The 26,867-nt window shown below is 43.2% G+C and overlaps 3 protein-coding genes across 4 annotated transcripts; 2 read left to right on the forward strand and 1 right to left on the reverse strand.

Annotated features, from left to right (window-relative positions):
• Window positions 1-183: 183 nt before the first annotated feature.
• LOC121304953 (neutral amino acid transporter B(0)-like) lies at window positions 184-8,698 on the forward strand. 2 transcript variants are annotated; one of them, XM_041236404.1, is made up of 8 exons: window positions 184-900; window positions 3,093-3,135; window positions 3,441-3,506; window positions 6,023-6,189; window positions 6,349-6,582; window positions 7,071-7,265; window positions 7,764-7,898; window positions 8,370-8,698. In XM_041236404.1, exons 1-8 carry the CDS (start codon window positions 347-349, stop codon window positions 8,608-8,610), a joined length of 1,635 nt encoding a protein of 544 aa, XP_041092338.1. In that variant the 5' UTR covers window positions 184-346; the 3' UTR covers window positions 8,611-8,698. The 2 variants fall into 2 exon arrangements, with proteins under 2 accessions (XP_041092338.1, XP_041092339.1); XM_041236405.1 differs by lacking the exons at window positions 184-900; window positions 3,093-3,135; window positions 3,441-3,506 and adding an exon at window positions 4,735-5,234.
• A 3,028-nt stretch (window positions 8,699-11,726) lies between these two features.
• Window positions 11,727-15,261, reverse strand: LOC121304954 (fukutin related protein). Its single transcript, XM_041236406.1, has one exon. It carries the CDS (start codon window positions 13,737-13,739, stop codon window positions 12,192-12,194), a length of 1,548 nt encoding a protein of 515 aa, XP_041092340.1. The 5' UTR covers window positions 13,740-15,261; the 3' UTR covers window positions 11,727-12,191.
• Window positions 15,262-15,280: 19 nt separating this feature from the next.
• LOC121304952 (striatin-4-like) lies at window positions 15,281-26,867 on the forward strand. Its single transcript, XM_041236403.1, has 17 exons — window positions 15,281-15,761; window positions 16,295-16,398; window positions 17,102-17,184; window positions 18,943-19,021; window positions 19,092-19,292; window positions 19,708-19,876; window positions 20,811-20,970; window positions 21,264-21,368; window positions 21,881-21,999; window positions 22,564-22,739; window positions 22,916-22,963; window positions 23,180-23,301; window positions 23,395-23,562; window positions 23,740-23,880; window positions 24,258-24,356; window positions 24,621-24,707; window positions 24,874-26,867. The coding sequence occupies exons 1-17, from the start codon at window positions 15,504-15,506 to the stop codon at window positions 25,041-25,043; spliced, it is 2,289 nt and encodes a 762-aa protein (XP_041092337.1). The 5' UTR covers window positions 15,281-15,503; the 3' UTR covers window positions 25,044-26,867.

A 26,867-nucleotide genomic window follows, 5' to 3' on the forward strand; every position in this document is an offset into this window, starting at 1 on the left:
CCTCATATTTAATTTTCTAAGTATAATTAAAACGCTCCCCATTGCAAACAGCAGCCTGTTTTGCATGTGTCTATTTTATCTTCAACATTGAAACATTGTTTCTTCCTTTCCATCAAGGATCTGTCGAACCGCCACACCCCCTTAACACGTCACAGTGCTGATGCAACACAGCCCCTTTCTTCTCGGTGTATGTAGAGTTCAGTTTTTCTCCGTCTTATCTGATAGGTTTGGGTAGCGAACGAAGAGGTTAGCAGCGAGGGCAGCCGTAGTGCGGGCCGTGTTGCCAAGTTTAACTTATTTCATTGGGTTGTTATTTAAAAACAAAGCAAAAAAAAAGTAAGTGGAGATGTTTGAGGGAGACAAGGACACATCAAATGGAGAAGCCCACGTGGACAAGTCTGCTTCTGGCAATACCAACAATTCTTCTGTAGTTAACGTCCTCCCCGCACACAAAACAGAGGCTGCCGGCTCCACCATGGCCCGGGTGAAGAAGGTTGTCTTGGCTAACTTGTTGGTGATACTGACGGTCTCCGGGGTCATTATCGGGGTGGCTATCGGACTCGGGGTGAGGAATGTGGAACTATCGAAAACCCACATACTGTACTTCGGCTTCCCGGGAGAGCTGTTGATCAGGCTTCTGAAAATGATCATCATTCCTCTGGTGGTGTGCAGTTTGGTGTCCGGTGCCGCCAGTATCGACCCCAAAGCCCTGGGCAAGTTAGGTGGCTGGGCGATGCTGTTTTTCTTAGTCACCACTTTAATCGCATCTGCCATTGGGGTATGCATGGCTTTTGCTATCCGGCCAGGGGTCGGCGCGGGAGCCAAACCGGTGTTATTTGGGATGGAAGATGCGGTGCCACAATCAAAAGAAGTGGTGGATTCGTTCTTGGACCTCGTGAGGTAAGTCAGCAGGAATTATTCGGGAATGGAACGCGAAGGTAAAGCGCGTGATACGGGGTTGTGCAAGAACGGCTGGCAGTGGTCTAGCTTCTATTTAAGGGGAAAAGCTTACCTAGAGTAATGGAAGCTGTGTTTACGGAGCTCATTGTGTGCTTTCTAATGATTGTGTGTTTAGTGCTTTATGAATACAGCCCACTGTCGGTAAGTGTAGGTGTAGAATGCGTTATCTGCCACATTGCATCTTTGCGCCTAAAACTTTTAAAAGTAAGACTCAAGTCGTATGCGTGGGTAATGGCAAAATGCAGTACAGCAATTTATTTATTTTTTGTATATGAAAACTACAGTATTTCAGAACTAGGTCCTCGTAAACTTAAATATCCAAGTCAGCCATTTGTAAACGGCCTATAATGTAATTAGGTGAAACGACAGCACACAGCTGTGATGTGCCGCGCAAGACGGCTTGCTTGCGGTTTCGGCGGGTTTTGTGATTCCAGGTATATTGCTTATATGATGCAGCAGTCAGACTTATGTTATGTTTGATATATTTTCGTCATGACGTTTTTATTTTATTTTTGCATTTTAATTTTTTTTATTTATTTTTTACTAAAAGAATGTAACACCCTCACCTGTGTGCTGCATTTATCCCACGCGTAATTAATGCCCGCTCTTCATTCTATAATCTTCCACACACTGGTATTCTGAATAAAGACGGTAAGAATTCATGGATTTAGGAGACACGGGGAAACTGAAATCGGGGCTTGTCTGAAGTTCGGAATTGTTTGTTTAAGCGAAGCACTTTTTTTTTTGCGTGTTTTGTTTGCTAACACATTTATGCAAACTTGGGCTTTTGGGTAAGGCCATCCACCTCAAAAGAACAATTGATCTAATTGTGTGTGTTTGTGTGTTTAGGTGACGGTTAGGACACATGGCAAAGACCAGCTGCCATTGGTAGCTACAATATATAATCTTCCCTGTGGAGCGGCTGTCTAGGAGCTATGCCTGTTTGTTTACGCACAGCACACCTCTGATTGTGTTAATGTAACCCTGTCTGTCTTTGTCTGCCCTTATCTTCCACGCTTCCCTGCTGTTTTCATGTAAAGCAGACTGTGTCCTTCCAATACTGTCAAGGTCTAGAGCCCTCCTGTTTTTTTTCTATCATTTGAAGACTGGCCACTTTGGACCATTTTTTAACTGCCATTAATTTACCCGTTATTTTAATTCTCTGACTAGATTGTGGCACTTTATGGGTGAAGACCATTAGTAACTTGGGGGTTTTGCCCAATAGTGTTTTAATTCCATTTGTTCCCAGTGAAGCACAGAGACAGTAACAGGGCTTGAAACCTGCATTATCTCTGCACCTGGTCCAGGGTTTCAGAACACTGCTTAACACCTGGGTCCTGGTCATTTTAAATAATATACCTAAGTAAAGACGGTTCTGAAGCTCTGGGTGAAGGGCTGGTGAGAGTTTCAAGTAAAGATCTGCCTATGTAATCTCTCACTCCCATGCTCCTTCTCTTTTAATGATGTCGTGTGCGGGGTTAAAGTTTATAAGCACTCCTTTCTTTAGAATCCATTTCAAATCCAGGACTGGCACAAACTGGTTTTTCTATTGTATGAAAGCTACCAGCATGTGATTGCGATTTGCATAGAGTAGTTTTTAATGGGATGTGTGACAGCTAGGGCAGGATTCGTTTCTAAATGGTTTGTCAGCTGAAAATAGGACCATACGATTTTGAAGTACACTAATCAAAACTTTGTGTTTCAGTACTGTCAAACAGGACTTTGTAAATGGCAACGCAATATAGTAGCTAACCTTTTTGGTACAGTGTTACATATTCTTAAACCTGCTTCTATTATCCTCCTTTGCCACACTGTACCACAGTAGACTTTTGTATAGTCGATTCTTTTTGCAATTCAAGGCATGTTAAATACTTTTCCGGGGATACCCGTGTTACCTTTTAAAGACTTTCATTTAGTTAGCCATTGTGGCTAAAGCAACTTAACATTTAAGCCACGCTGGAAAAACTGAAGCCACATCAAAAAAAAAAAAAAAGAAAGAAATCAAACTGTATTGAATCATCTACCAGTACGTTTCAAAGTAGTCATGTTGGTATAGTCTTATACAAGTACATTTTCCAAAACTGAACTGTGTCTCTCTCTCTTTCTTTCTCTTTCTCTCTCTCTGTGCATAGGAACCTCTTCCCCTCGAACCTGGTCTCTGCTGCATTTCAATCGGTAAGTCTTTTTTTTGTAAGAATGAAGAACTATCAAGGTGGAAGGTGTTTAGTGTCCCATGGGAAATTTGCAAAAGCCTCTTTCAACATAATGACATTCAATATTCTCCCGAATGCGCTCTCCTGAGTCAGTCTGAAATACAAGATAAAAAAACAAAAGTAACTTGTATGCTTTGCACTTGAATTGTAAAATTTAGTTGTGCTTATTTACAAACAAGCACAGCATATACAGTGTATTCCTTACTCTGTCAAACCTGCCTTTAACCTTTTGAGATGCTGAATTATAAAACATGTTTTCTGTTGTAGTATGCCACAAGCTACAAATTGATACAGAAAAACCTCACTGATAAATCTAACTACGAAGTGGAAAAGGTAAGACCCACCCTTTCTAATTATTTTATTATTACTAATGCTGCATGCAAATCACAAGCACTGTTTTCACTAATGCCAATTCATTAAATCTATTTTCTTACTTGTTGGCTTTATAAACATTATGACCGATCTTTTACTGAGAATTATTTGTTCATCACTTGTTTTTTTGTTTGTCAACAAATGCAACACGCTGGAGAAACTGTTGCATCTTGGTACCTCTTGCTGCAGATCACATGGTGTGATTTCAGCAAGGCCACTGGAGTGCGTTTTGAACTATGACACATGAAGTGATTAGGTACCAAGAAGAAAGGGCAGGTTCAATCTTTTAAAACAGCTGCGTGTTTCAAATTGAAGCATGTACAAAGAACCCAAAGGTCTGGGTGACTCCTGCTCTTGAAAAAAGCAGACTTTATTGTGCTACACATTTCTATTTCCATCTGGTCTGTGTTCTTCTGTGCCAGCGGTGAAGCACAGGGTTTAGCTCACGTTTTAGAAATTGATAAAGTGTTTGAAATTCTTCAACAACGTTCATATCGTGTTCTTACTAACAGAATAAGAAGCTGCCTCGATCTTCTTCAGATCCGAGGCTGTGTGCAGTTCATTAAATAACGTGACTGGAAGATTGCACAGCTGTTAACGCGTAGAGTGCTGTTGCAATTCAGTTGCCCAATGCATGGACTGTAGTATGCAAGTTTAAGTGCAGGGAAACAAACCTAAAAGCAGAGTTCTTATAGGGCTGACGCTTTAGAAAACGCTGCGTCCCTTTCTTTTGAAAAACGGAGTCAGTCATTTCAATTACCATTCTAAGGTTTGAGGTTCCCAAACTTTTTTTTTTTTTTTTTCAAACACAGTTCATGAATGCCAGTCCTTGGCTTAAAGACCAAGATTGTTCTGGCTCTCTGTAGGGTAGGATGATAATGAAATATTCCATTAGTGATTTTACTGGCTACAATGATTATGGTAGTTCTTTCTCTCGCACCTTTTTATTGTCTGCTTTTTGCTGGCTTTTAAGTAAAAAGCACAGTGTTTGTTATTTTTTTACTTTTTGCCATTTCCTTCTCCTGACTGTCACATGGTTGCCCCTGCTTGACGTAACCCCTTTGCTCTGCTGTATCACTATAGTAAAACTAATCTTTATTTTTATAGAGCGCCTTTCATAGTGGACCATCATCACAAAGCAAGTATCTGGATTATAGTAGCACTTTGCAAGATACTATAATCCAGATACAGTCCAGTGAAGGAACTAGCAAATATGTCAGAGCAGGGATCCAGTTTATTTCATATTCCATTTAGTTTTGGTTTTTCCTTATCCAGTGGAATACTGTACACTTATTCACAAATACATGTTGCTGTCAAGCTTCCCTTAAACAACCCTCGGTACAGAACCATTGGCTGGTAATTATTTGACCCTTGTTTCCCTGAAGGGGGTTCCCTGCTTGCCAGCGTTCATGTAACTAAATGCTGTGCTCGGGAACAGTGTGTTATTTTCTTTCCCTCTCCTGGTCTCCTCCTCCCTCACACATACGCACACAGTGTTCTTTGATTTGCGTCTGGGAAGGCAGATGTGAACAAATTCCAGTTTAAACCACAGTCACGAAAAGGGCTTTACTGATATTATAGAACAGGGTTTTGCACAATCGTAATTATTGTTATTTTTTTTTGTATCTGAGAAACCATAGCTTTGGCTGAGTGGCAAGAATGCGGATTAAGTAGGCGCTCTCGTCCCAGGTAAACGCTTGTCCTTGGATGTTGCCAGAAATGTACTCAAACATTTTTTTTCCTTTCTTTTTTTTTCCTCCCAGCGGGCTTACATCTGTTGAGATTTTTGCCAGACTGACTTAATACTCCCCAAGACTATCCCATAGTCCCTGTACACACTTGCCTTGACAGCATTAGCTTTGCTACATATCTACAGAGCACTCAAATAACTTTTTACACAGCACAGCTTCAAGTGGGTTTCTGAACAGGGTTTATCTATCTATCTATCTATCTATCTATCTATCTATCTATCTATCTATCTATCTATCTATCTATCTATCTGTTTATTTGATTTTCCTCTTAATAAATACAACATCAGAAGAATCGGAATGAAATTTCATACCATTTTAAATTTGGTTTCATTTTTGCAGTATAGTACATGCGCACCACTGCACCTGAAACCACGCTGCTCTTGGGACACCCCTCTGGTGTCGCTGCCCGAGTTCCATTTTTAAAACAAAGGAACACGTGGCATGTCTTGTTAAACTCTGAAACTTTGGCCAAAGCTTTTGCATCACCCTATAGCATGAACTAATTTTGCTTGAGAAAGTATCAGATGAAACCTGCTGAAATAATGTTACCTTTAACACATTGAATTACACACAGTTGTGTAGTTCTCCACATACTTAACGACAAATTGAAAAATGTAATCCTTCATTGGCAAGTCTTTGTGCCGGCTGTTTTTATCCAATGAGGTTCTGTGACAGGTCATTGCATTGCAGTAGTTTCAGTGTTAATGAGCTGTGTTTGTCTGGCAGGTCCCATTTGGAAAGGAAGTGGATGGGATGAATATTCTGGGTCTGGTCGTGTTCGCCATTGTGTTCGGCATCGCTCTGAGGAAGCTGGGGGAAGAGGGGGAGATTCTCATTAAGTTCTTCAACTCCTTCAATGAGGCCACCATGGTCCTGGTCTCCTGGATCATGTGGTGAGTGCAAGGATTCCCAGCCTGCCAATACAAACTTATTAAATTATTTCATATATAACAATAAGATAAAAACAAGCTTATCGCGAGAGAAATGTAGCTTGGAATGTGAATGGGACGATAATTTTCCTGGTTCCGGTAACCCCCTGTGCTGTCCTGCAGGTACGCCCCCTTCGGTATCATGTTCCTGGTGGCTGGGAAAATCGTGGAGATGGAGGATGTGGGCATGCTGTTTGCCAGTCTGGGGAAGTACATCTGCTGCTGCATCGTGGGCCACGCCATCCACGGGCTGCTTGTGCTGCCCCTCATCTACTTCATCTTCACCCGCAAGAACCCCTACAGCTTTCTGTGGGGCATCTTCACCGCGCTGGCCACTGCGTTTGGGACTTCCTCCAGGTAACGCAGCACGCTGGCTGGAGTTCAGCCTCATAGCGGGACTGCTGTCCCATGGGTTGAACAGACTGTTAACAACGTTCTTGAATTGAGCTGCAGAGGCTTTATTGTTCCATTTCTTCCATTTTGGGTTTGAGAAGCTACCCTGCTGCATATCAAATACTGATTTAAAAACTTGAATCCGGGCTTTTATTCTGTGACATATTATAATATATATATATATATATATATATAATATATATATATATATATACATATATATATTATATATATATATATATTATATAATATATATATAGTAGAATATTAATCAGCGCTTCATCAGCTTTTTTGTCACACTGATGGGTCTCATTTTGATTTCACAGCTGTGGTGGGAGATGTTATGTTACTGACATCCTTGTTTCAATGAACTGTTTTCCCTCCTATACTGCCTTCCTGCGTTGCACCCTAACCTGGTCCTGACCCTCTCTCTGCCTCTCTGTCCTGGGCAGCTCGGCCACCCTGCCCCTGATGATGAAGTGTGTGGAGGAGAAGAACGGCGTCTCGAAGCACATCAGTCGCTTCATCCTGCCCATCGGTGCCACGGTCAACATGGACGGCGCCGCGCTGTTCCAGTGCGTGGCAGCAGTGTTCATCGCTCAGCTCAATGACTACTCGCTCAACTTCATCCAGGTCATCACCATCCTGTGAGTGCGGTCCGCCAGGGGCTGCTTCTAACCGAGTATCTCTAATCGTCTGTCTTTATTAACTAATCGATTTGCTGGGCTTGCTTCCTTGTATGTAAGCAAGCAAGCCTTCTAATCTGTCCGATGTTGGCATCAAACTCAATCCTGGAGGGAGCCGCAGTGTCTTGTAGCTTTCGTTCCACCCCAGCTCGCAATTGCTTAATTGGCCTAATTATTTGATTCATTGGACAAGATTAACACTTCTCTCCAGGCCTCAATATGTTTCCTAGGTAGTGTGCTTTCTTTTTTTTTTTTGTTTGTTTTAAATCACTAACTGTAAAATACCTTGACTATTACTAGACCGATCCAATCGAACAAACAATTGGCTCAGTTGTGTTAATTGAGGTGTTAAGTTGCAATGAAGACCCTGCTGCGATTGGAGTTTGACTCCTCTGCTCTAGAGTTATATGACCTGGAGAATTGGTGGCCGTCTCACCTGGGCTGTTTTTCTCTTGGCAGGGTGACTGCCACCGCATCCAGTGTAGGTGCTGCAGGAATTCCAGCAGGGGGTGTGCTCACACTTGCCATCATCCTGGAGGCTGTGGGCCTGCCCACTAACGACATCTCCCTCATCCTAGCTGTTGATTGGCTTGTGTAAGTGTGGACGGTACTGTGAGAGGGGCCGAAAGGCACAATGGAATATAAATCTCGACTAGTAGCACTAGTGTGACCCTGTATTGGACAATAGGGCTTGCGGGTTTAAATCTAAGGATTCAATAAAGTATTCTGTAATATAATGTACTATAGTATAGGATGGGTCCCCTTTTATTTACTTTCCTGTGTCACACTCCCTCGCATGGTACAGCTCACAGGAAGTGATAGAGTACCAGGAGGAAGGCAATGAAATCTCACACACACACACTTTCTTTGCAAATCAAACTCTTTCTGCTGTCTAATCACTGCCTGTTCTGTAGGTCTAAGTGCAAAAATGTACACAGCAGTTCAGAATTAAAGGGCGACCCAGTGTTACTGTTGCTAGTGCTAATAAGATGTTATTGCTGCAGAGCTGTGTTTGCAAGAACCTGTGCTGGTCCGGTTACGTCATCCTGTCTGTCATTCTTTTAGGGATCGCACCTGCACAGTTATCAATGTAGAGGGCGATGCCTACGGGGCGGGGCTTCTGCAGAACTTCGTGGACCGTAATGCGGAGGGGTTAGAGCTGATCGAAGTGAAGCTGGAGGAAACCCCCCCCACCAAGCCGGCCCCACTCAAAGGGGACGAGGACACCCCCCTGATCAAGAAAGACACGAGTGTCACTTTGGAAGGAATAGAAGCCGCGCCATGTGATCAAGAGTCAAGGATGTAACTCCTAAAGGCTTTTTCACCCAGAGGAACGAGTGGATCACATCGGACTCGGACCTTAGCTCTACGTACCGAGTCAAATATTTAAAAGGGTAAAGAGTGGGGGGGGGGGGGGGGGGGGGGGGGGGATTTTGGCTTTTTAAAAATGTTATCCCATTTTTATTACATTTAAAAAAATAAAAATAAAAAAGTGTTTTTCACTCACTCGTGCTTACAGCCCATCTACAGAACATTGGCACCCGTTCATTGAGAACAAAAGCAAAAACACATAGCATTGGGACCCGAAAACCTGGCGCTGTAGATGCTGCTTTACAAACAACTGTCAATGTTGGAGCCGAAGGACCAGTGAGACTGCTTTAAAGGTTGCACAAAGTGCTTGGCATGATGACAGAACACACAAGGCCACACGGAGGCCACAGTTAATCGCGGGTGTGAATCCCAGTAAAGTCAAACTGGAAATGCAGAATGGTGTTCCATTTCCCAGTTCTTCCATTGTGGTCTTTTTTTTTTTTTAATTTATTTTTATTTTTTTTATTTAGACCCAACATTACAGCATACAATACAAATGCAGTGATGTGAGGTATATACAGTTATTTTTCTGACGGCGTTAAGATCCGCCACTATTTAGATTAGAACTTGCTGTCTTCGTGAATCACATCATGGGTGTACCATTTCAGTCTGTTGTACTTGTGTAAAAAATTATTCATTTTTGTTTGCTTTTCTTTAAATTGTGTGTCGAGGACGTACGTTGCTTTAATGCTCTCTCCAAATAAAGCAGTGTAAAGCGTGCTATTGTAATGTCGTTTTTATACTTGTTTCAACTGTGTAGTTGAAACATATCTCTCCATCTGATCATGTAACCATGACAGGCTTTCCGTGGAAACGTTGTTTTGTACCAGATCGTTGTCGCGTCATTTTAAATGGAATATTGAGCCCCCGCATTTAGGATTCTACAGACAAGCTTGAGTCATTAAGCCAATGTGAGCAAGATTTAAAGCATATAAAGCAGCTGTTCGAATGACACTTGATACCCTTAATTGAATTGATAGTTTGCTGAATTAGACGGTTTTTTTTTGAGCTCCTAAAAAAAAAAAAAAAAGTTTAAGATTAAGTTATAAAATATTATAGTTAACTTGAAATTTCCAACTGTTTTGACTAGATTGCAATGCTGTGGTAGCCTGCCCAGCTTTTATAAAACAACTTTCGACTTTGTCAGCATTAGTAATGGCCAATAAAATATATTGCGGCCAGAAGGAAATGGAGCGTTGATAGCAAACACCTGCTCAAGATTGAAGGCAGTTCGCTCTGCTTGTAAGTCTCATTTACGTACAGACGTGTTTCCTAAGGTTTTGCTGCCACCTGCTGTTGAAAAGAAGGTACTGCAGATACATGCTTCAGCATTGCATTGTATAAAAATAGCAGATTCCAATGAAAAATGTGGCTGTTTTCATGCTTTTATAAAGTTGTCTTAATCTAAGTATTATATTACTAATGTATAATAACGTTTACAAACATGTGAACAGTTGTGTTTTGTAAAGTCACCTGCACAATTTATCTTGCTTTTGCATACTGAAGCATTTTTCTTAGTGTGTAGATTACTACCTTTCTGCTATTTGATTAAGAACATAAGAACATAAGAAAGTTTACAAACGAGAGGAGGCCATTCGGCCCATCTTGCTCGTTTGGTTGTTAGTAGCTTAATGATCCCAAAATCTCATCAAGCAGCTTCTTGAAGGATCCCAGGGTGTCAGCTTCAACAACATTACTGGGGAGTTGATTCCAGACCCTCACAATTCTCTGTGAGTCGGTTGCTGATTACACCGCATTTTAAAGTTGCAAATAAAACAAATGTAGCTGGTACCGCTACGAAACAATAATATAAAATAAATGACATTTCTTTTTTTTTTAATGGTATTTTTATTCGTGCATCAGGGGAAGACGACAAATAAATAATAAACAGTTGAGTTCTTATTGTACGTCACCAATCGGAGTTAACAGCGTGCAAAGGTTTGGACAAAATTTGCAATTCCTGCCGTAGCGCTCTTGAAAAAGTGTAGATCCTCTGTGGAGAGCAAGCTTAGAACGTAGTGAGTCTGAGTAAGGTGTTTTAAATTATTCTAGAGGGATACATAATCATTTCTCAATGATCCCTTCTCCCATTCCTTTAAATTGCACCATTCAACAGCTTCTTTCCTGTCATTAACAGGCTGGTTGCTTCCCCTATTGGCCAGTTTCAGCCAATAGCATGCTTCGACCCCCAAAACACTGATAATTGCTTTGCAGATGTCTATATGTTACAGGCTGTTTGTTATCGGTATGCATGTCCAGCTACAGTAAGCGAAGCCCCAGAAACACAAGGGAACTTTCAGACAACTTTTCAAGCGACTTGTAGGAGTTTTTACCATTCATCCCCCACTGAAGCAATGCCGAGCCTCTCCTTGGTGTTTTTTAGGGTCAAGGGAAAAGAACAATATGAAACTGACATTAAATCCAATCCAAGCGAATTTAAAACATGCTTTTAAAGAAATCGCTAAGGAAGCAAAAACAAAGCAGATTGATTACAGAAATGAGACCTCGTATTTAGAAAGACCAAGAGCATAATTACAGGGAAATAATTTATAGTGGTGGCATGAACGGGTCCTAGTTCAGTATGAATGCAAATTCTGTCTACAGGTTTATAGAAAAGTTGGCTACCATTTCACCTGCTCTGACTTGCAGTGTTTTTAATCCTACACTACAGGTTCTACACTATATTAAAATACTTCTTCGTGTTTGAGGTTGAACCTTGAAACAAATGTCTCGCTGCCCCGTTTTATAAACTTTTCAAGTAATATAAACACAGCTGTATTTTTTTCATGGTGAAAAATGGCTTATTTCGCTGTCTAAAAAGATATTTCAGGATTTTAAACATTAAAATGTATTAACGCAGAAAAAAAATGCGCTGTCACATTCAAAACTGATTGTTTTCTCGAGGTTATTGTACAACAAATGCTTCTACAGATTGAAATGCGTACCTGAAATGCTAAAGACATTCTATTTTCACCTGAAGTGAGTTTTCAAACAAAAATAAAAACATAAATAACATGCAAAAATAATAGACACATGAAACTCTTGCTGTATTTATTTTATGAATATTTACACTATTCTTTCAGAAATGGGAATTTTCACAGGGGAACTACATATTACACGGCAATGGGTACGTTTAACAGAAATCGTGATAACGGTGAACAAAATACCGCCTTAATAATATATAACTAATTGAAACAGTAAAAATAATTGTTGCTCAGTTTGCAACAGTTGTTCACTGATGATCTAAATCCTTTTTTTCTTAGTTAAAATACTTTTTTTCCTAGCTAACACTGTTCACATTCTAGCCACATAGGTGGGTTCAGGACACATGACTACAGTAACACCTCGAATGGCACAGTAATCTGAGTTATCCGAACACACCCTGGTTTCAGCTGCTCTGGATAATGGAGTAAACTGTAGCGGAAACAAAATGAATTAAATCATAATCAAAAGCTGTGACATTTGACTGCCTGCCCGTCCTCAGCAGTTCTAATGCGTCTCGGAGGTCTTGGAGGCTCACAGCTTGGATTTCTCCAGTCTCTTCTTGGCTGGGTTGGGGTACTGGGGGTTCTCCACGACCCCCTCTCCGAATTTGAGCTCCAGGAAGCTTTTGTGATTGTTGGGGGCATATGCGGTGATTCCTGCAAACTGCATGGGCACGAGCGGGTGTAGAAAGTGCTCTGGAAACTCCACGTCCTGCTTGTGATCCATCCAGCTGTCCTTGGTCATCACGCCGTTGCGGGAGTAGAAGGGCCAAAGGTCCACATGAAGGTGATTGGCCTCGCTGTACTGGACACGGTAGAAATTGCCTTCAACGGCTCTCTCCCACACGTAGCCATTGGCGTCCGTCAAGGAACCGGAATCCAGGCTCTTTAGGTAGTCACAGTTGGGAACATCTTCCATATAGATCCCCAAATCTACATCGTAGTCCCAAGGAATGATGTCTTGGTGGCGGGCTGCTCCCAAAAGGGTGCCCCCTTCCAGCCAGTACCGGACGCCGGAAGTCTCTAGGATATTGATCACGTATTTGGTAGTTTCTCGAAGAGCACGAAGACAGCAAGGAGGAGTCCAGCGATCTAGGTAGAGATAATCCGGAGTGTCGTCTAGAACCGTTCCGAAACACCTTGCCGTCTCTTTCCTGCATCCGTACCACTGGTCTTTCCCTTCTGCTTGAATGACGCGCTTGATCCCGAATTCCTTGAACAGCCGAGCAGTCGATTCCTTCAGGCGGCTGTCCGCCTTCCACTGGTTGTGGGCTGAGCCGAACAAGGGCCGTCGGTTGGAGCCAAAGGCCGGCCCTTCCAGGAGTTTGACTTTCCATCCCCTCAAGGAGGTCTGAATAAAGAGGGAGGTCATCAGAGGCTTGGAAAGCGGGGTCGAGAGATTAAAGAGGTCCTCGGTCCGGATTAGGATGACCGCATCCCCTCGTAAAGCGGTGCAGACGCTGCCGCTGCTCCCGGAAGCCGCTGGAGTGTAGGTAGCCGTCCACTCTCGGAGGCTGACCCTCAGGTGAAGGCACTGGACCGCAGAGCGTGTTAACACGGGGGCGGCTACTAAGCGAACTGGACCCCCCCCCTCTCCTTCCAACTCCTTCAGCAGCCTGTCCAGCTGTCGTCCCAGATCCAGCTCCACCCCGTCTGGGACCACAAGGACATATTCCGTCTGGATGTAGAGCTCTGGCCGGGAAACTTGCGGAGGCTGATCTGGAGCGGGCTTCAGAACCACCAATCGGACCCCATCTGGCAAGGCAAGCGGCGGGTAGGGGAGCGTGTCTGCCACCACCACAAACGGCAGCTCGGGCCTGATCTTCAAGAAGGAGTGAGCCACATCTGCAACGTAGTTTTCAAAATCCTCGAACTCCCGTACCAGTATGGTGAGGCCTGGACCTCTGCTGCTGCCAATGCCGATGCCAGGGAGGGGTAGGGAAGCCCTCTTAGGTGCCCCCTTGCCTGGTTCACGACGTTTCTCCATCATCTGCTGCTGCGCCCTTGAGACGTAGTAAAGAATCAGCAGGTTAAGGGCTATGGCGCCTGTTAACAGGCCTTGGCAGAAACTGATTCTCATTTTGGAATGGCTCTTGGGTTTGCCCTACGTAGATCTGAAGAGTAGCTGGATGTCTGCCCTTAGTTTAAAATGATTTCAGAAATTTGGGGGTTTGTGGATTTGATCCCATTTGAAACTTTTTGTTTTGTTTTGGGTGTTGCAACAACTCCAAGTATGCTTTTGGTCCTCAGATCTTTACTCCACAGAGGTGATGGAAACCTTTGCATTCCATGTTCTCAGAACTATCGCTTTTTTTGTAGGCATGGATTTTCGATTTCTGCTGCTGTCATCACTGCCCCACTCATGCTACGCGTGGACTGCAGGAGCCGCCACCTGCCTCCGTCAAGACTCAAGATCCTGAAAGAGCCAATGGGGCCTCCCTGTCACCTGCCTGTTGCCAGTCCAACTGCAGAACCCCCTGTCTGACCTGAAACAGGAAGGCAAAGAGCACCAGTCAGTATTTACACCAAATAAAATAATTTACAAATGAGGCAACACCCTGTGTTTTAGATACCCATATACAGGGTTGGAGTCATTTGGAGGCAAAAAACAGTGTAGTTCCCTCAGCCAAATGAGAAACACAAAATGGGTCAAACCATTCTGGAATGGATTTTAAACTTGAATAATTCTAGAATGCATGAGAACAATTCCAGAATGGCTCAAAATGCCACCTAGTTACATGTTTCCACAGGATTGTTCCAATAACGTCGCTCTGTGCAAAGATACTACAATACTACTAAAGGATCTCTGTGACCTGACATGCAGGCAACCCTAACGACAACGAACGCTACCGGTGACATCAGAATATTGTTTGCATATGCCGGAGCCGGATTTCGAGGCTCAAAACAGAACTATAAATGACGCAAGTCTTTCGATTTTTTTATTGTGCAAAGAGCCGTTCTCATTTGACAAGAAGTGGAATAGTAAATAGTAGAACGGAAATGACAATGGCCAAACCCATTTCCATGCGCAGTTAATGTATGACTCCAAAGAGCATTCCTTACCGCAAAGCACATTTTGTCTAGCAACAAGTGTACTCTGTCTGCACCGTGGAGCCTGCTGCAAGAGCAGCAGCATACAGCATTATTAGTTATCAGTAATATATTGCCTTTGCAGTTCATTCATTCAAACAGTAAATCTACCGGTAGCGGTTTATTTATTGATATACAGTAATAATGTATGTTTAAATATGCTATAGTTGCAGGCTCTTATTTATTTCATTTAAAAAGCATGGCCTGTACCGTTAAAACATAATGTGGGAATCGAGCCCTCCTGTTTACATACGTGTTTAATCGTGCAGTCCAATATTACAATGCATTCAATACATTTTACCAAACACCACAACGTATTTTTTTGCTTGCTTCGTAAACGTCCGCATCCGACTTCTATCTGAAAACAGGTAATTTTATGGGTTTGTTTATCTAAATAAACCAAACAGTATCTACTGTCAACGTAAACAACCCCAAATACATATTCTGCATGCAATACATGAGAGGCTCATACACGCAGGTGAATAGCCTTCAGGAAGATGGATATGTTCCCTGCACAACAAACCTACTCCCCTTTTCCAGGTGTACAGTAATCAAGACGATGCAAATTGTATCCCGCTTTGTTTAGGAAGCGACTTGAAAGGAAGGAGCTGCCTCACAATGTGGCAGGAACTGACCGCCCTGGAAGTTGCTGTTGGAAAGCCTCAGCGTTAACGAGGAGTTCACTATGTGGCTGTGTGTGTTTGTGTAGTGTAGTGTAGTGTAGTGTAGTGGCAGCGACACCACTGGCTCCGTTATGGAGGCGGATCGGTCCGCAGGAGGAGCGGGCGGGTTGAACCCGAACCGCAGCGCCAATGGTTCTGCTCGGAACCCGAACGGTCCCAAGACTTCGCCAGTGGGATTAGGAGCGATGGCCGCGTCTGCTCAGACTCCAGAGATCCAGGAGGGCGAACCGGGCCCGTCTCTGCAAGGGATTTTGCACTTCATCCAGTTCGAGTGGAGCCGTTTTCAGTCTGAAAAATACCGATGGGAGGCCGAGAGAGACGAGCTGAGGGTACCTGCAGCGTTTACTTTTATAATAAAACGTTCTGCAAAAAACAAACAAACAAACAAACAAAAAACTAGAACCGGGTGTATATGTTGAAGTTACTCGTAGTCTTTAATTCGGAGGTGTGTGTTTTTGTGTTTTGTGTCTGTGTGTGTGTGTGTGTGTACAAGTAGACAATAGCGCCGCTACTGGGATGCTAGTAGATATAAAATAGATTACTGAATACTGATACTGATACTTACTGAATGCAGTTAAGACACAAAGCACGGGGCTCAGCTATGCCAGTCTCATTGTCATTTACTTGCAAACCTTTCTTCAAACCTGCTTGTTTTCAAGGACTTCATCCTGTGATTGTCTTGGGTGTGGGGATGACAAAGTAAATCCATTTGTGTCTCTTAGTAACGGAACATAAATGGTCCTCAGAAATCCAAGCAGGATGGAAAAGAACTCTTTTAATATTATTAATATGCAATGCAGTGCTGGCCGTGACCACCTGTGTGTGTGTGTGTGTGTGTGTGTGTGTGTGTGTGTGTTTGCAGGCCCAGGTGGCTTTCTTGCAAGGCGAGAGGACGGGGCAGGAGAATGTGAAGCAAGACCTGGTGGGCAGGATCAAGATGCTGGAGTATGCACTCAAACAGGAGAGGTGAGGAACCGTGCTGAGCTGCGTTTACTGTTAGACCACCCTTCAAGCAATTGAACCTGACAAAACAGTTCTATAATACTTCTCTGCCACATGCGCCCCATTCATTATATATGTCTCGGATGTGTAGTTTTGAAAGAAAAGCATGTATTAGAAAAAAACAAAAACAAAAAACAGTTATGTGGTACTACACTAAGTTTAAAAATAATTCTGTTGACAAGCTGTGGTTTTAGACTGTCTCTACTTGAAATGACCCAGCAAGTGTAGCATAGAAACGGAGAGCTTTCCTTAACCTCAAGTAGGACCAGATCTCAGAACTGTAGCACAGCCTGTGCTGGCTGTAATGCATGCGTGTGTGTGTGCGTTTTTTTAACCAGTTAGTCATTGATGATACAGGGATGTTCTGGATTACAAGTGAAGTGTTCAGTAATTGCCAGTATAAGGCATTGTCCTTGTCAGGGATACTGCATATGCATTATTAAGTTTGGATTTTGTTACAATTTTGAAATGGCTTTAGATTCACTTTCAAGATTATAATGAGTATCAGAATCTGGGGGTGTATGCAGACGCCTGTTTATAACCTTGTTAAAAGTGTGTACGTGATATAGGTCAAGGTGGTCTGCCATTTCACGTGGCAGACGGCGCTGATTTATGTCACCTCACCTGTGATGGATCTCCCTGACATGCTGTTTATTAACTTGAACAGAACGAAGCAGCAGAAACTGAAATCGAGGAACGAACCGGACCAGGGCGAGAAGACACCGGAGGCGGGACCAGAACTAGAACAAGGTACTGGAGCGATCCGGACCGCTCCCAACAAAGAGCAGTAGAGGGAGTGTTGGGTGAACAGAGAGGTGTTTGTCTCCCGTCCCCTAATCGTGTGTGTGTGTGTGTGTGTGTGTGTGCTTATTTTATAGAGCTTGTGTTTGTGCTTATTTAATAAATCTTGCTAGGTCAAACAAGTCCCCACACAGAAGGAACCTTGATAAATCTTTTCGTCAGGACACGGGATATTTCAAACATAAAAATGCGGCATTATTACCCTTAGCCTCTAAGTTTCATGACTGTATTATCCCCCCCCTTTCCCCAAGCCACTTGGGACTTAAGATAAGATAAGATAATAAAATTGCATTTTGTATTTCTTGATTTCGTATTGACCTTTTTTTTGTAAATAAAATCTGCTTCAAATTTCACTAACGCATGCCTTTTCTGTACCTGTCAGTCATTTGCTGCAGAAATGACTGACTTAAAACGTAAGCGCTACCCATTGTCGGTATTAGAAATTAATTCTAACATTCATTCTTGGCATGGTTAATCACTTACTTTTACACATTATTGTCTTTATTTGTATCCACATTTAGTCCATCATTTTTTACATTGCCATATGATTGCTGGCTTTTGTGCACGATACTCTTTCGTTTTGTCTTTACAGCAGTAACTACAAAAGTCTACTTTTAAAAGAGCGTCGCCCATGTTTAGAATATCCAGTGCATGTGTTAACTAAAGATGTGCATGGATGCAAATATACCAAATACTTGCACAGGTCATAGCGTATGTACGTATCCTTTTTAAATTCTAATACTGACTTTTTGGTGTCAGGCTTTGGGGAAATACAGGATTCAGGGATGCAAACTATTCAGAAAAGACTAGCTTTGCTGCTGAAATTAGCAGATTGTTGACCCTTTTTCTTAAACTGCTGTCTTGGCATAGTGGAAGTGAGTTACATTTTAATGTATAGAAGTTGCTAAAAGATTAGCGTCACCTTATAGAATGAACACATTTTGTTTCATAAAGTCGAATGAAACCTGCTGAATAATTTTACGTTAACATATTGAATTACAAACTGCTTTGTAGTTTTCCTGTGTGCTTAATGGACAACTGACAAATTGAATGCTGCGACATTTCAAAGTCTAACCTGAAACTGTAACTGTACCACTATTATAGCTTCAGGTAGACACTTGCATTATCATTTTATATAATAATTTTATGTAAGTGCTGCACAGCAGAGGACAATGAGAACAGTACAATAAGGTAGCAGTGAAAATGGGTCTCCTGCTAAGAATAGGTAGAAACAAGGCTTTAAAACTATTGGGACTGTACTTTTTAAATAGGTCTAGCTTTGTAGGGCAAGACTATACCCCTTTGTGTCTGCATCAGGCTGTGCAAGAACACCATATAAGACAATATAGGCAGTTTGACCTACAAAAGATGCAACAATTGGACCCATCTGATGGAATACAATTATTTGAATGCTGCTAAATCACCTAGTTAACTGTTACAGCTTGTAAAAGAAAGAACCCCCTGTTCTAAACTTGTTTTATTCAACTTTAATTCAACTTTCTTTGAAGTAGTGACTTGGGTTAACTTTCTACCATGTAGGATTTTACAAACTTCAGTTAAGTCCCCCTTTTTCCATTTAAGGAACATTCTTTGAACCTGGCCTCACAGCCCATGAAGTTCTGGGATTAGCCCTTCTCTGTACCTTCAGGTCAGATTTGTGTGTGGCGCTAGTGATCCTTTCCTGATTTGACTCCTGTGTTTTCTTAGTGCCCAATGGGCCGGCAGAGTCGCAGTCCGAGCAGGGAAATCAGATGACCTGGAAGGAAGGACGGCAGCTTTTACGCAAGTAAGTACAATAAGTGAGTCCTTTTTAGAGACATTCAGCATGTCGCCATTTCCTGTGCTTCTTGTTACAGGTACCTAGAGGAAGTGGGATACTCTGACACTATCCTAGACATGCGCTCCAAGAGAGTGCGCTCCCTTCTGGGGCGGAGCAGCCCAGAGGTGAATGGCTCGGCTCTGCGACCTGGCCAGTCAGAAGAGGAGCCCCAGGCAGGGGGCGGGGTCGTGGGCGGAGAGTCTCTCCTGGTCAAGCAAATCGAGGAGCAGATTAAGAGGTGGGTGTGTCAGGTGGAAGGACATGCATATCATACGTAGTCAAGTTAATTTCTCCATCTCTTGAAGTAATGCTGTCTGAACGCCAAGTTAGTTTAGAAATCAGTTGGTCCAGCAATCAGAATGTATTTATATCAGTGGCGCAAGGTCTAGATGTTGACTAATTAACAGACTTAGAGAAGCTAAAACAGAGCTTGATTTCTAAGCCTTTTGTACAGATCTGAGGGAGATCGTCTGCTACGCTCATTAACTTATGCTATTCTCATTAACATCTTTTCACCGACATCTTTAGCGTGATCCAGCAATGCTTGATTGTCTAGTTTACAGCTAAGGCTATATACTGCATGCAACTCAGTGGAACAGTATTGAAACAAATGGGGAGAGCTGTGTGTCTCATTCCTTGATGTTGTTTGTTAGGAATGCTGGGAAGGAGTCAAAGGACCGGATCACCAGCTCTGTCATGGACAAGATCCCCTTCCTGCAGGACTGTCAGGAGGAGGATGACAGCGATGAAGAAGAAGTCTTCCAGGGCATCTCCACAGACTGCCTCGACAGGTCCCGGCAGCACAAGAAATCCAGAGCCAAGGTAGCTCCCTCAGGGCTGGGAGAAGAGATGAGGCACTGGGGGGGTGTATGGAGTTTAGGGACTGGGAAGGGAAGGATGTAATGTGGCCTAGTGGTTACAGTTGATGGACCGGGAAGGAGGGGAGGCGATGTGGCAGAGTCGTTAGAACCGAGAGACTGTGAGTGAGGGAAATGGTGTAGAAAAAGTGGTTCTCAAAAAAAAGAAACATGTACAGAAACAGTAAAAAAAAAAAAAAAAAAAATCCAACATTCCACTGGCTTCTCTGTATGTCGCTGCTGTTGTGTTTCTTGTTCTGTTGCACAAACCAGCTACTGATCTATCATAAAATAAGAGCAAACTTAACCCTGCAAAGAATAGTTTACTGATTGCATCCAATGCATAGTAAATTTGCACAACTTAGTCCAATAATTTGCAAGCTTAAAAAAGGTATTGGTCAGATGCACAGCACCATCTAGAAACTTTGACATGCCAGGAGGTGGAAGCAGTAAGATTTGCTGCAAGTTAATATATATAGATTAAGATACATATACATATATATATATATATATATATATATATATATATATATATATATATATATATATATATATATATATACACACGGTTGAGGGAAGCAGTGTGGTTTGGAATGAGGGATTAAGTTAAGGAAGCAATGTGGCCTTTTGTGATTTCAGCTGAGTGGGAGATGCCATGGTGTTTTTGACCTAGTTTGCTAGAGATGCGTTATATTCTCCATGTACCAGGTACTGCGCCTTTTCAGTCTAGCTGGCCTAAATAAGGACGTAGCATCGCTGAAAGCATGTGGCACTCAGCTCTGTATTAATAAGATACGTTCTTCTTGAGTCGACACTAATGATTTGTGATGGGTGTACAAGGAGGATTGAGCATCGGCACAGCGCAGGTGTTTGAGAACACAGCGTTTCTCTCATGGCAGATTGGAGCAGAGCCCCAGGGAGCGGAGGTGGAGCTGGAGGATGACGAGGAGGATGAAGACGACTCCGAAGATGCCCTGAGCGAGTTTGACTTCCTGGGGTCGGGGGAGGACGGAGAAGGGGCCGCTGAGGCTCGCATCTCCGGAGATGGCAGAGAGCTCGGTACAACCTCCTATTCCAATCCATTAGCTTTGCCTTTCATCACCCCACATTATTGTTTTAGTTCAGATTTTTCTAATAAGTTTTCCTAATTTTTGAAATGTCAAAGCAGGAACTGGCTGACACTGAACTGCTTCTTCACCACCCCCCCAACCCCCCCTCAGTGAAAGGGTGCTCCCTGCAGTCCAGGCCAGGCTGGAAGCTCACATTGCCAAAGCTTGGGCTGTCCCTGCTTGGTTTTGTAAACAGAGGACTATTCATAACTCCGTTCACGTTGTTAATTTCCTGTTCATCAGAAAAGCGATGGAATAAACTGCAGGGCATGCTGTCTGATTACAGAGATGTGGACGGGCTGTCTCCCATTCCTTCAACAGGGCCTGGCCAGTCTCGCGCGAACGAAGGTACACTGTGCTTGCAATACATGTGAATAAACTGGGCATGGTTTGAATTCTGTTTGGTAAAACTGTAAGGGATGGCAGGCACTAGCTGAAATGTGACTTAAAATTTTACCTTTAGAATTTTATGCCCCCAAAAAATAGCTATTAGAATGGCTGGCTAATTTGAATCAACCCCATGTTATAATTCCTGTTGCTATTAACAGTCAACCATATACAAACAGCAGGTTTCCACTGTATATTTCACGTTACAATATTGTTTGATCTCATTTTCAGTTAATCAATGGGAACTTTGCAGGAAGGAAGTGCAGGTTTTAAAAGATGGCTATTCAGAGAAACTAAGCCTTGTTAAACTTTACTTTGCTGTAATGCAAACCTGTTGACTAGATGTCTTTTATACTTTGTCAAATGGTTTTGTCTCAAATAATTGTGCTAATTTCAATGGCATGTGTTAACAAGACTGAAAGGGTTAAGTTCGTGTCCTGTCTTTTACCTGTTCTTGCACTCTTCTGCTTTAGGGGGCGCTCTGGGCTTCTCCACAGATGTCTTCATCCTGGACACTGTGGGGGGCGGAGACATGAATCTGGGGGAGCTTGCTGACCTCACTGTCGCCAATGACAACGACCTCACCATTGATGTAAGTATGAAGGGAGTGTGACAAAGGTTTTTACCCTGAAAGCCTTCCTTCTATTGAACTAAATCCTGCGTGTTCTGCATTGGAACCGGCCACTAGGATTCAACAGGCACAGACGGGGCTTCTCTGCTCACACCCTAATTAAACTGTATATTTTAATTAGTTTAATTGAAGACCTTAAATCTCTCAAAAGCGACATCTGGTAGCTGTAGGACAAAATAGCAGATAGCTGACTTCTAATGCCTGACAGATAACGCCAGCTGGTTTTGGATTCTGAGATTCCAGTGCAGTCATTGGAGACACAGAACCACAAGGAAGATTGTATATGTTAAAAAGAAAGATCACAGAAAAAATAAAACGGCATACCCTTTAAGATTAAACATATCAATGAATTCTGAGCATTGAAAACAACCAAGAATTTTCCCCTGGTGAAGAAACCTATACAAGTCTCCCCTGATGAGCCATGTAGTGACCTGAAACCTAGTCTCCTGAAGTTCCAAGCCACAAAAAATGGCTTTGTTTTCCCTCCACTTAACGAGATGCCTGTGTTTGTCTTTGGTCTGGCAGCTGCAGGACAGCCGGGAGGAGTTCAAAAAGACATGGAATGCGCGATTCACGCTGCGCAGCCACTTCGATGGGATCAGGGGTCTAGCCTTCCACCCCAGCCAGGCTGTGCTGCTCTCTGCAGCTGAGGACGGGACCCTCAAACTGTGGAACCTGAACAAGGCAATCTCCTCCAAGAAGTGAGCAGCAGGGCTGGGTCAGGAGCGGTGCTTTTCAGTGTGGGACATCTTGTTGGGAAGTGCCTTGCAACTTCCACTGTGGGGCTCCAATTCCCATAAGAGGTTTTAAGAGTCAAGGAGTAAAGAACTCCACTATTTGTGCATGGTGGCTGAAGCCTTCTCTGTGACTCTTTCAGGAACACAGCTGTGGATGTGGAACCCATCTATACCTTCAGAGCGCACAGGTGAGGAGAGAAGCTTCACAAACACTGTGAGCACTGTCATTACCAGTACTAGTCTAAACACTCCATTCTCAGCTCTCCAGCACTGTCATTACCCTGCACCTTAACAATGAGCACCAGTCTAGACCATTCTCAGCAATGTCATTCCCCTGCTGACTGCACATTGTGTTGAGATGCTCTCCTGCAACGTGCAATAGTTTTTTTTTGCTGTGTGTCTAGTGGTGCCGTGCTGTCCCTGGTGATGGGAGACAGTGGAGATTGCTGCTACAGTGGGGGTCTGGATGGGAGTGTGCGCTGCTGGAAGATCCCTGACTTCAACACTGACCCTTACGATAACTATGGTGTGTACCCTGTTCACGAAAGATTTGGCCGTTGTCGCTCATTCAGCTTCTCTGTGTTCCGGTTGTGTGATGCGTGACTGCTGTGTGTTTCAGACCCCAGCATTGAGAGCAGCGTGCTGGCTGGTCACATGGACGCAGTGTGGGGCCTGGCCTTCTCCCCGGCTCAGCGCCGCCTGGCGTCCTGCTCCGCTGACGGGACCATCCGCATTTGGGATACCTCCAAGACCCCCGCCTGCCTCAGTGTCTTCAACAAGGACAAGGGTGAGAACCAGCTAGGGCGGATTAACAACGCTGGGGTGCATGGTCCCTGCTGATTTGTATTGTAAAGTGTGACATTACTTTGTCTGCTGCTTCTATTCTTCTGGATATTAAGTGAGATGTTGCAAATCCATTCCAGTGCCTGCCTGTGTACTCACTGTGTGTGTGTGTCTGTTTCAGAGCATGGGATCCCTACCTCAGTGGCCTTTGTGAACTCTGACCCCACACAGGGCGTGGTGTCTTACAGAGGGGGTGAGACGTTGCTGTATGACTTCAACACTGAGCAGAGCATCCTGGAACTGGAGACCAAGAGCAAGGAGGGTGAGACTCGCACAGGGTGGTGTTTCAACAAGATAGCGTGTTAACAGGCCGACAACACACCAGAGAGATGCACAAACAATGTTTTCTTGGCAACTCAAATTGCAAGTTAAATTTGCCTGTGTTACTAACTGATTTTCCAAAAGCACAGTAGAAGTATTTTGAAGTACTGGACTTTCTCAGCAGGCAAACTGGTTGCATCTTAAAATGACTTAAAATAATCTCCAGCCCGCGTGTGGCACATTTAGCAACAGCTCTTCAGTTGTCAGTTTCGTTATCCACTAGAATTGACAATAAGAATTGCTTGTGCGTATCACCTTGATATTTAGCCAGCCTAATATCTAGGTGGATTGTCTCTCTCTCTCTCTCTCTCCTTGCAGGCAGCGCTCTCATTAACCAGGTGCTGAGTCACCCTTCCCTGCCCGTCTCCATCACTGCTCATGAGAACCGCCACATTCGATTCCTGGACAATAAAAGCGGTACGGCCCTTCCTCACACTGGGTGTGCTTGCTTTACACTGAGGCTAGTGTGGAACCCACCATCACCTGTTTAAATCTCACTTTTCTTTTTCTTTTCCATCCAAGGTTGGGTTAAATTTCTGGGGGCATTAACTGTTTTTTAGCAATTTACAATAAAAAGCACAGAAATCTGGTATGTGAAGCTGTTAACACATCAGGATGCAGTGTAGACTCTGAAAAGGGCTGTTCTGTTGTTTTCTTTTTTCTGTACGGTTGTTTCTCCAGGTAAAGTAATCCATTCTATGGTGGCTCACCTGGATGCTGTCACCTGTCTGGCCGCTGACCCCAAAGGTGCTTACCTCGTCTCTGGCAGTAAGTGCATAGCCTTTACCTTTTGCTATAATGATTTGTGGAACCAATCCACTACTTCCTGCCTCTGCTGGAGGATGAGATTAGCCCCACCCCTCGAGTGGCTTCTTTCCTGTCATTAACCAACCAGCTGTCTGACATTCTTTTTTGTTTTTGTTTATTTTTGCAGGTCATGACTGCTCGGTCCGGCTGTGGATGCTGGACAGCTGGACTTGTGTCCAGGAGATCACGGCTCACCGCAAGAAACACGACGAGGCGATCCACGACGTGGCATTCCACCCGAGCCAGCCCTACATCGCCAGCGGGGGTGCCGACGCGCTCGCCAAGATCTTCGTCTGACATTCTCGCCCAGACCCTAGCCCGGATGAGAGCCGCGTGCCTCTTGGCACTCGCACACGCAGCCACTGAGAGGCGGAGCTGAAGCTGAGTGAACATGAAGCTGCTTTGTGGCTTGGAACTCAGTTGGAGACGGATGCAGAAAAGTCTTCCAGTCTTTTCAATATTGCCTCATATGACAGTGCAATTTTCCTCTCCATTATAAAGCAATGGGGAATTTTTATTTTATAAAATGTATTGTCCAGAACTGCTTTTGTTCAGCTATTTTCAACATTTCGGCATGGTTAAGCAGCTTGTCCCAGTGTATGTGTGATATGTTAGTTTCAAGCATGTTCCCATGGCTGTTGCATCAGCCCGTTTTATATGTTGTACCCCCATTTCATTGTGCTTTCAGGCTGATGTCCTCTCCTCTTCAGGACTTGAACCCAGGCTCTTGCGTGCACAGTGTAGCACTCGGCTCACAAGCAGAACGAACCACATCAGGGCAGGTTGGTCTACCAAACCAACATCACAGCGCTGCATTTCAATTGTATGAATAAAGCAAATCAAGCTTTGGCTCTAGCATCCACTTCAGAGCAGCACTGCAGTGTTAAATCTCTCATCTGCTGCCTTTCACACTAAACTAAACCTCCCGGTATTGACTGAGAGCTGCACACCACAGTCTCTGCGAGAGGCTATTGATAAGGGACCAACGTCGATATGGACCTCTTCCATATGATAAACCATGTGAAGTGATCAAAGTCACTCGTCTGTTTGAATTACATGTGTGGCCAAAGGTGTTGCATCACCTGGAAATTTAGGATTGAGAAGAAAAAAACTATATAGACATGGGTTTTCTAACATCATGTAATCAAAAAAAAACTACACAATGACATCACAAAAGCTGACCTGCAGCCATAATTGTAGTACAGTATTTCATTTCAAAATGTCACATTTATCAATTTTGGAAAGAATACAAAGGTTGTATAACTCAATATGGTAATGTAACAAATTTCTGCAGGTTTCATTAGAAAATAAGTTAATTCTACAGGGTGGTGCAAAACTTTTGGCAATAGCTGTATGTTTAAACATCCAACTTCCTTTTAAAAGGCTTGGATGATCAAGTCAGACACACAGCTAGTATTTGCATTGTTTGGGGTTGAGGCTCAATTTGTTAATTCCAGCCTGTCCATTCGTGTCTTGGTTGCTATCAAGCCCACGTACAATGTGTCCTAATACATGTAATAAACATATGGTGGATTAGGGTGGCGCTATTAAGATCAGGTGGATCATAATATAATAAATGTGACTTTGATCATTTTACATGTGTGCTGTTTGTATGTGTGTAGAGTGGCTATAAAGTCCCACTTCCGATATGGAAAAGATTCAGTCCAAAATAATCAATAATAATTTAAAAATAATAAAAAAAATAATAAAGAAATAATTTATAGTTATTGTACACAATGTAGTTATTTTAGTTAATTTGGAAAAGGCATTCTGTAAAATGGCTCAAATAGGGCAATGAGTTAGTTCTGTTGAGTACTGGCGCCATTGTGCAATTCTGCTATTGTCTGGTCAGTGAAAGTCATGATCAATATTTAGTGTTCCACAATCATGATCAGGTTTACATTATTGATCCTTGATGCTAGATGCATCTTTCCATGCCATAGTTATAACTGTTTGTGGATTACGTTGTGAAAAAGCGGATCATGCTTTAGGGTGTGTTTGTTTCAGGGTTATCGCAGATTTCACGATTTCAGTGATATGTACCCGTTACCGTGTAATATGTAGTTCCCTGTGAAAATTCCCATTTCAGAAAGAGTAGTGTAAATATACATATTTATCACT

This window comes from Polyodon spathula, chromosome 40 (genome assembly GCF_017654505.1).
Source record: "Polyodon spathula isolate WHYD16114869_AA chromosome 40, ASM1765450v1, whole genome shotgun sequence".
NCBI lineage: Eukaryota > Metazoa > Chordata > Actinopteri > Acipenseriformes > Polyodontidae > Polyodon > Polyodon spathula.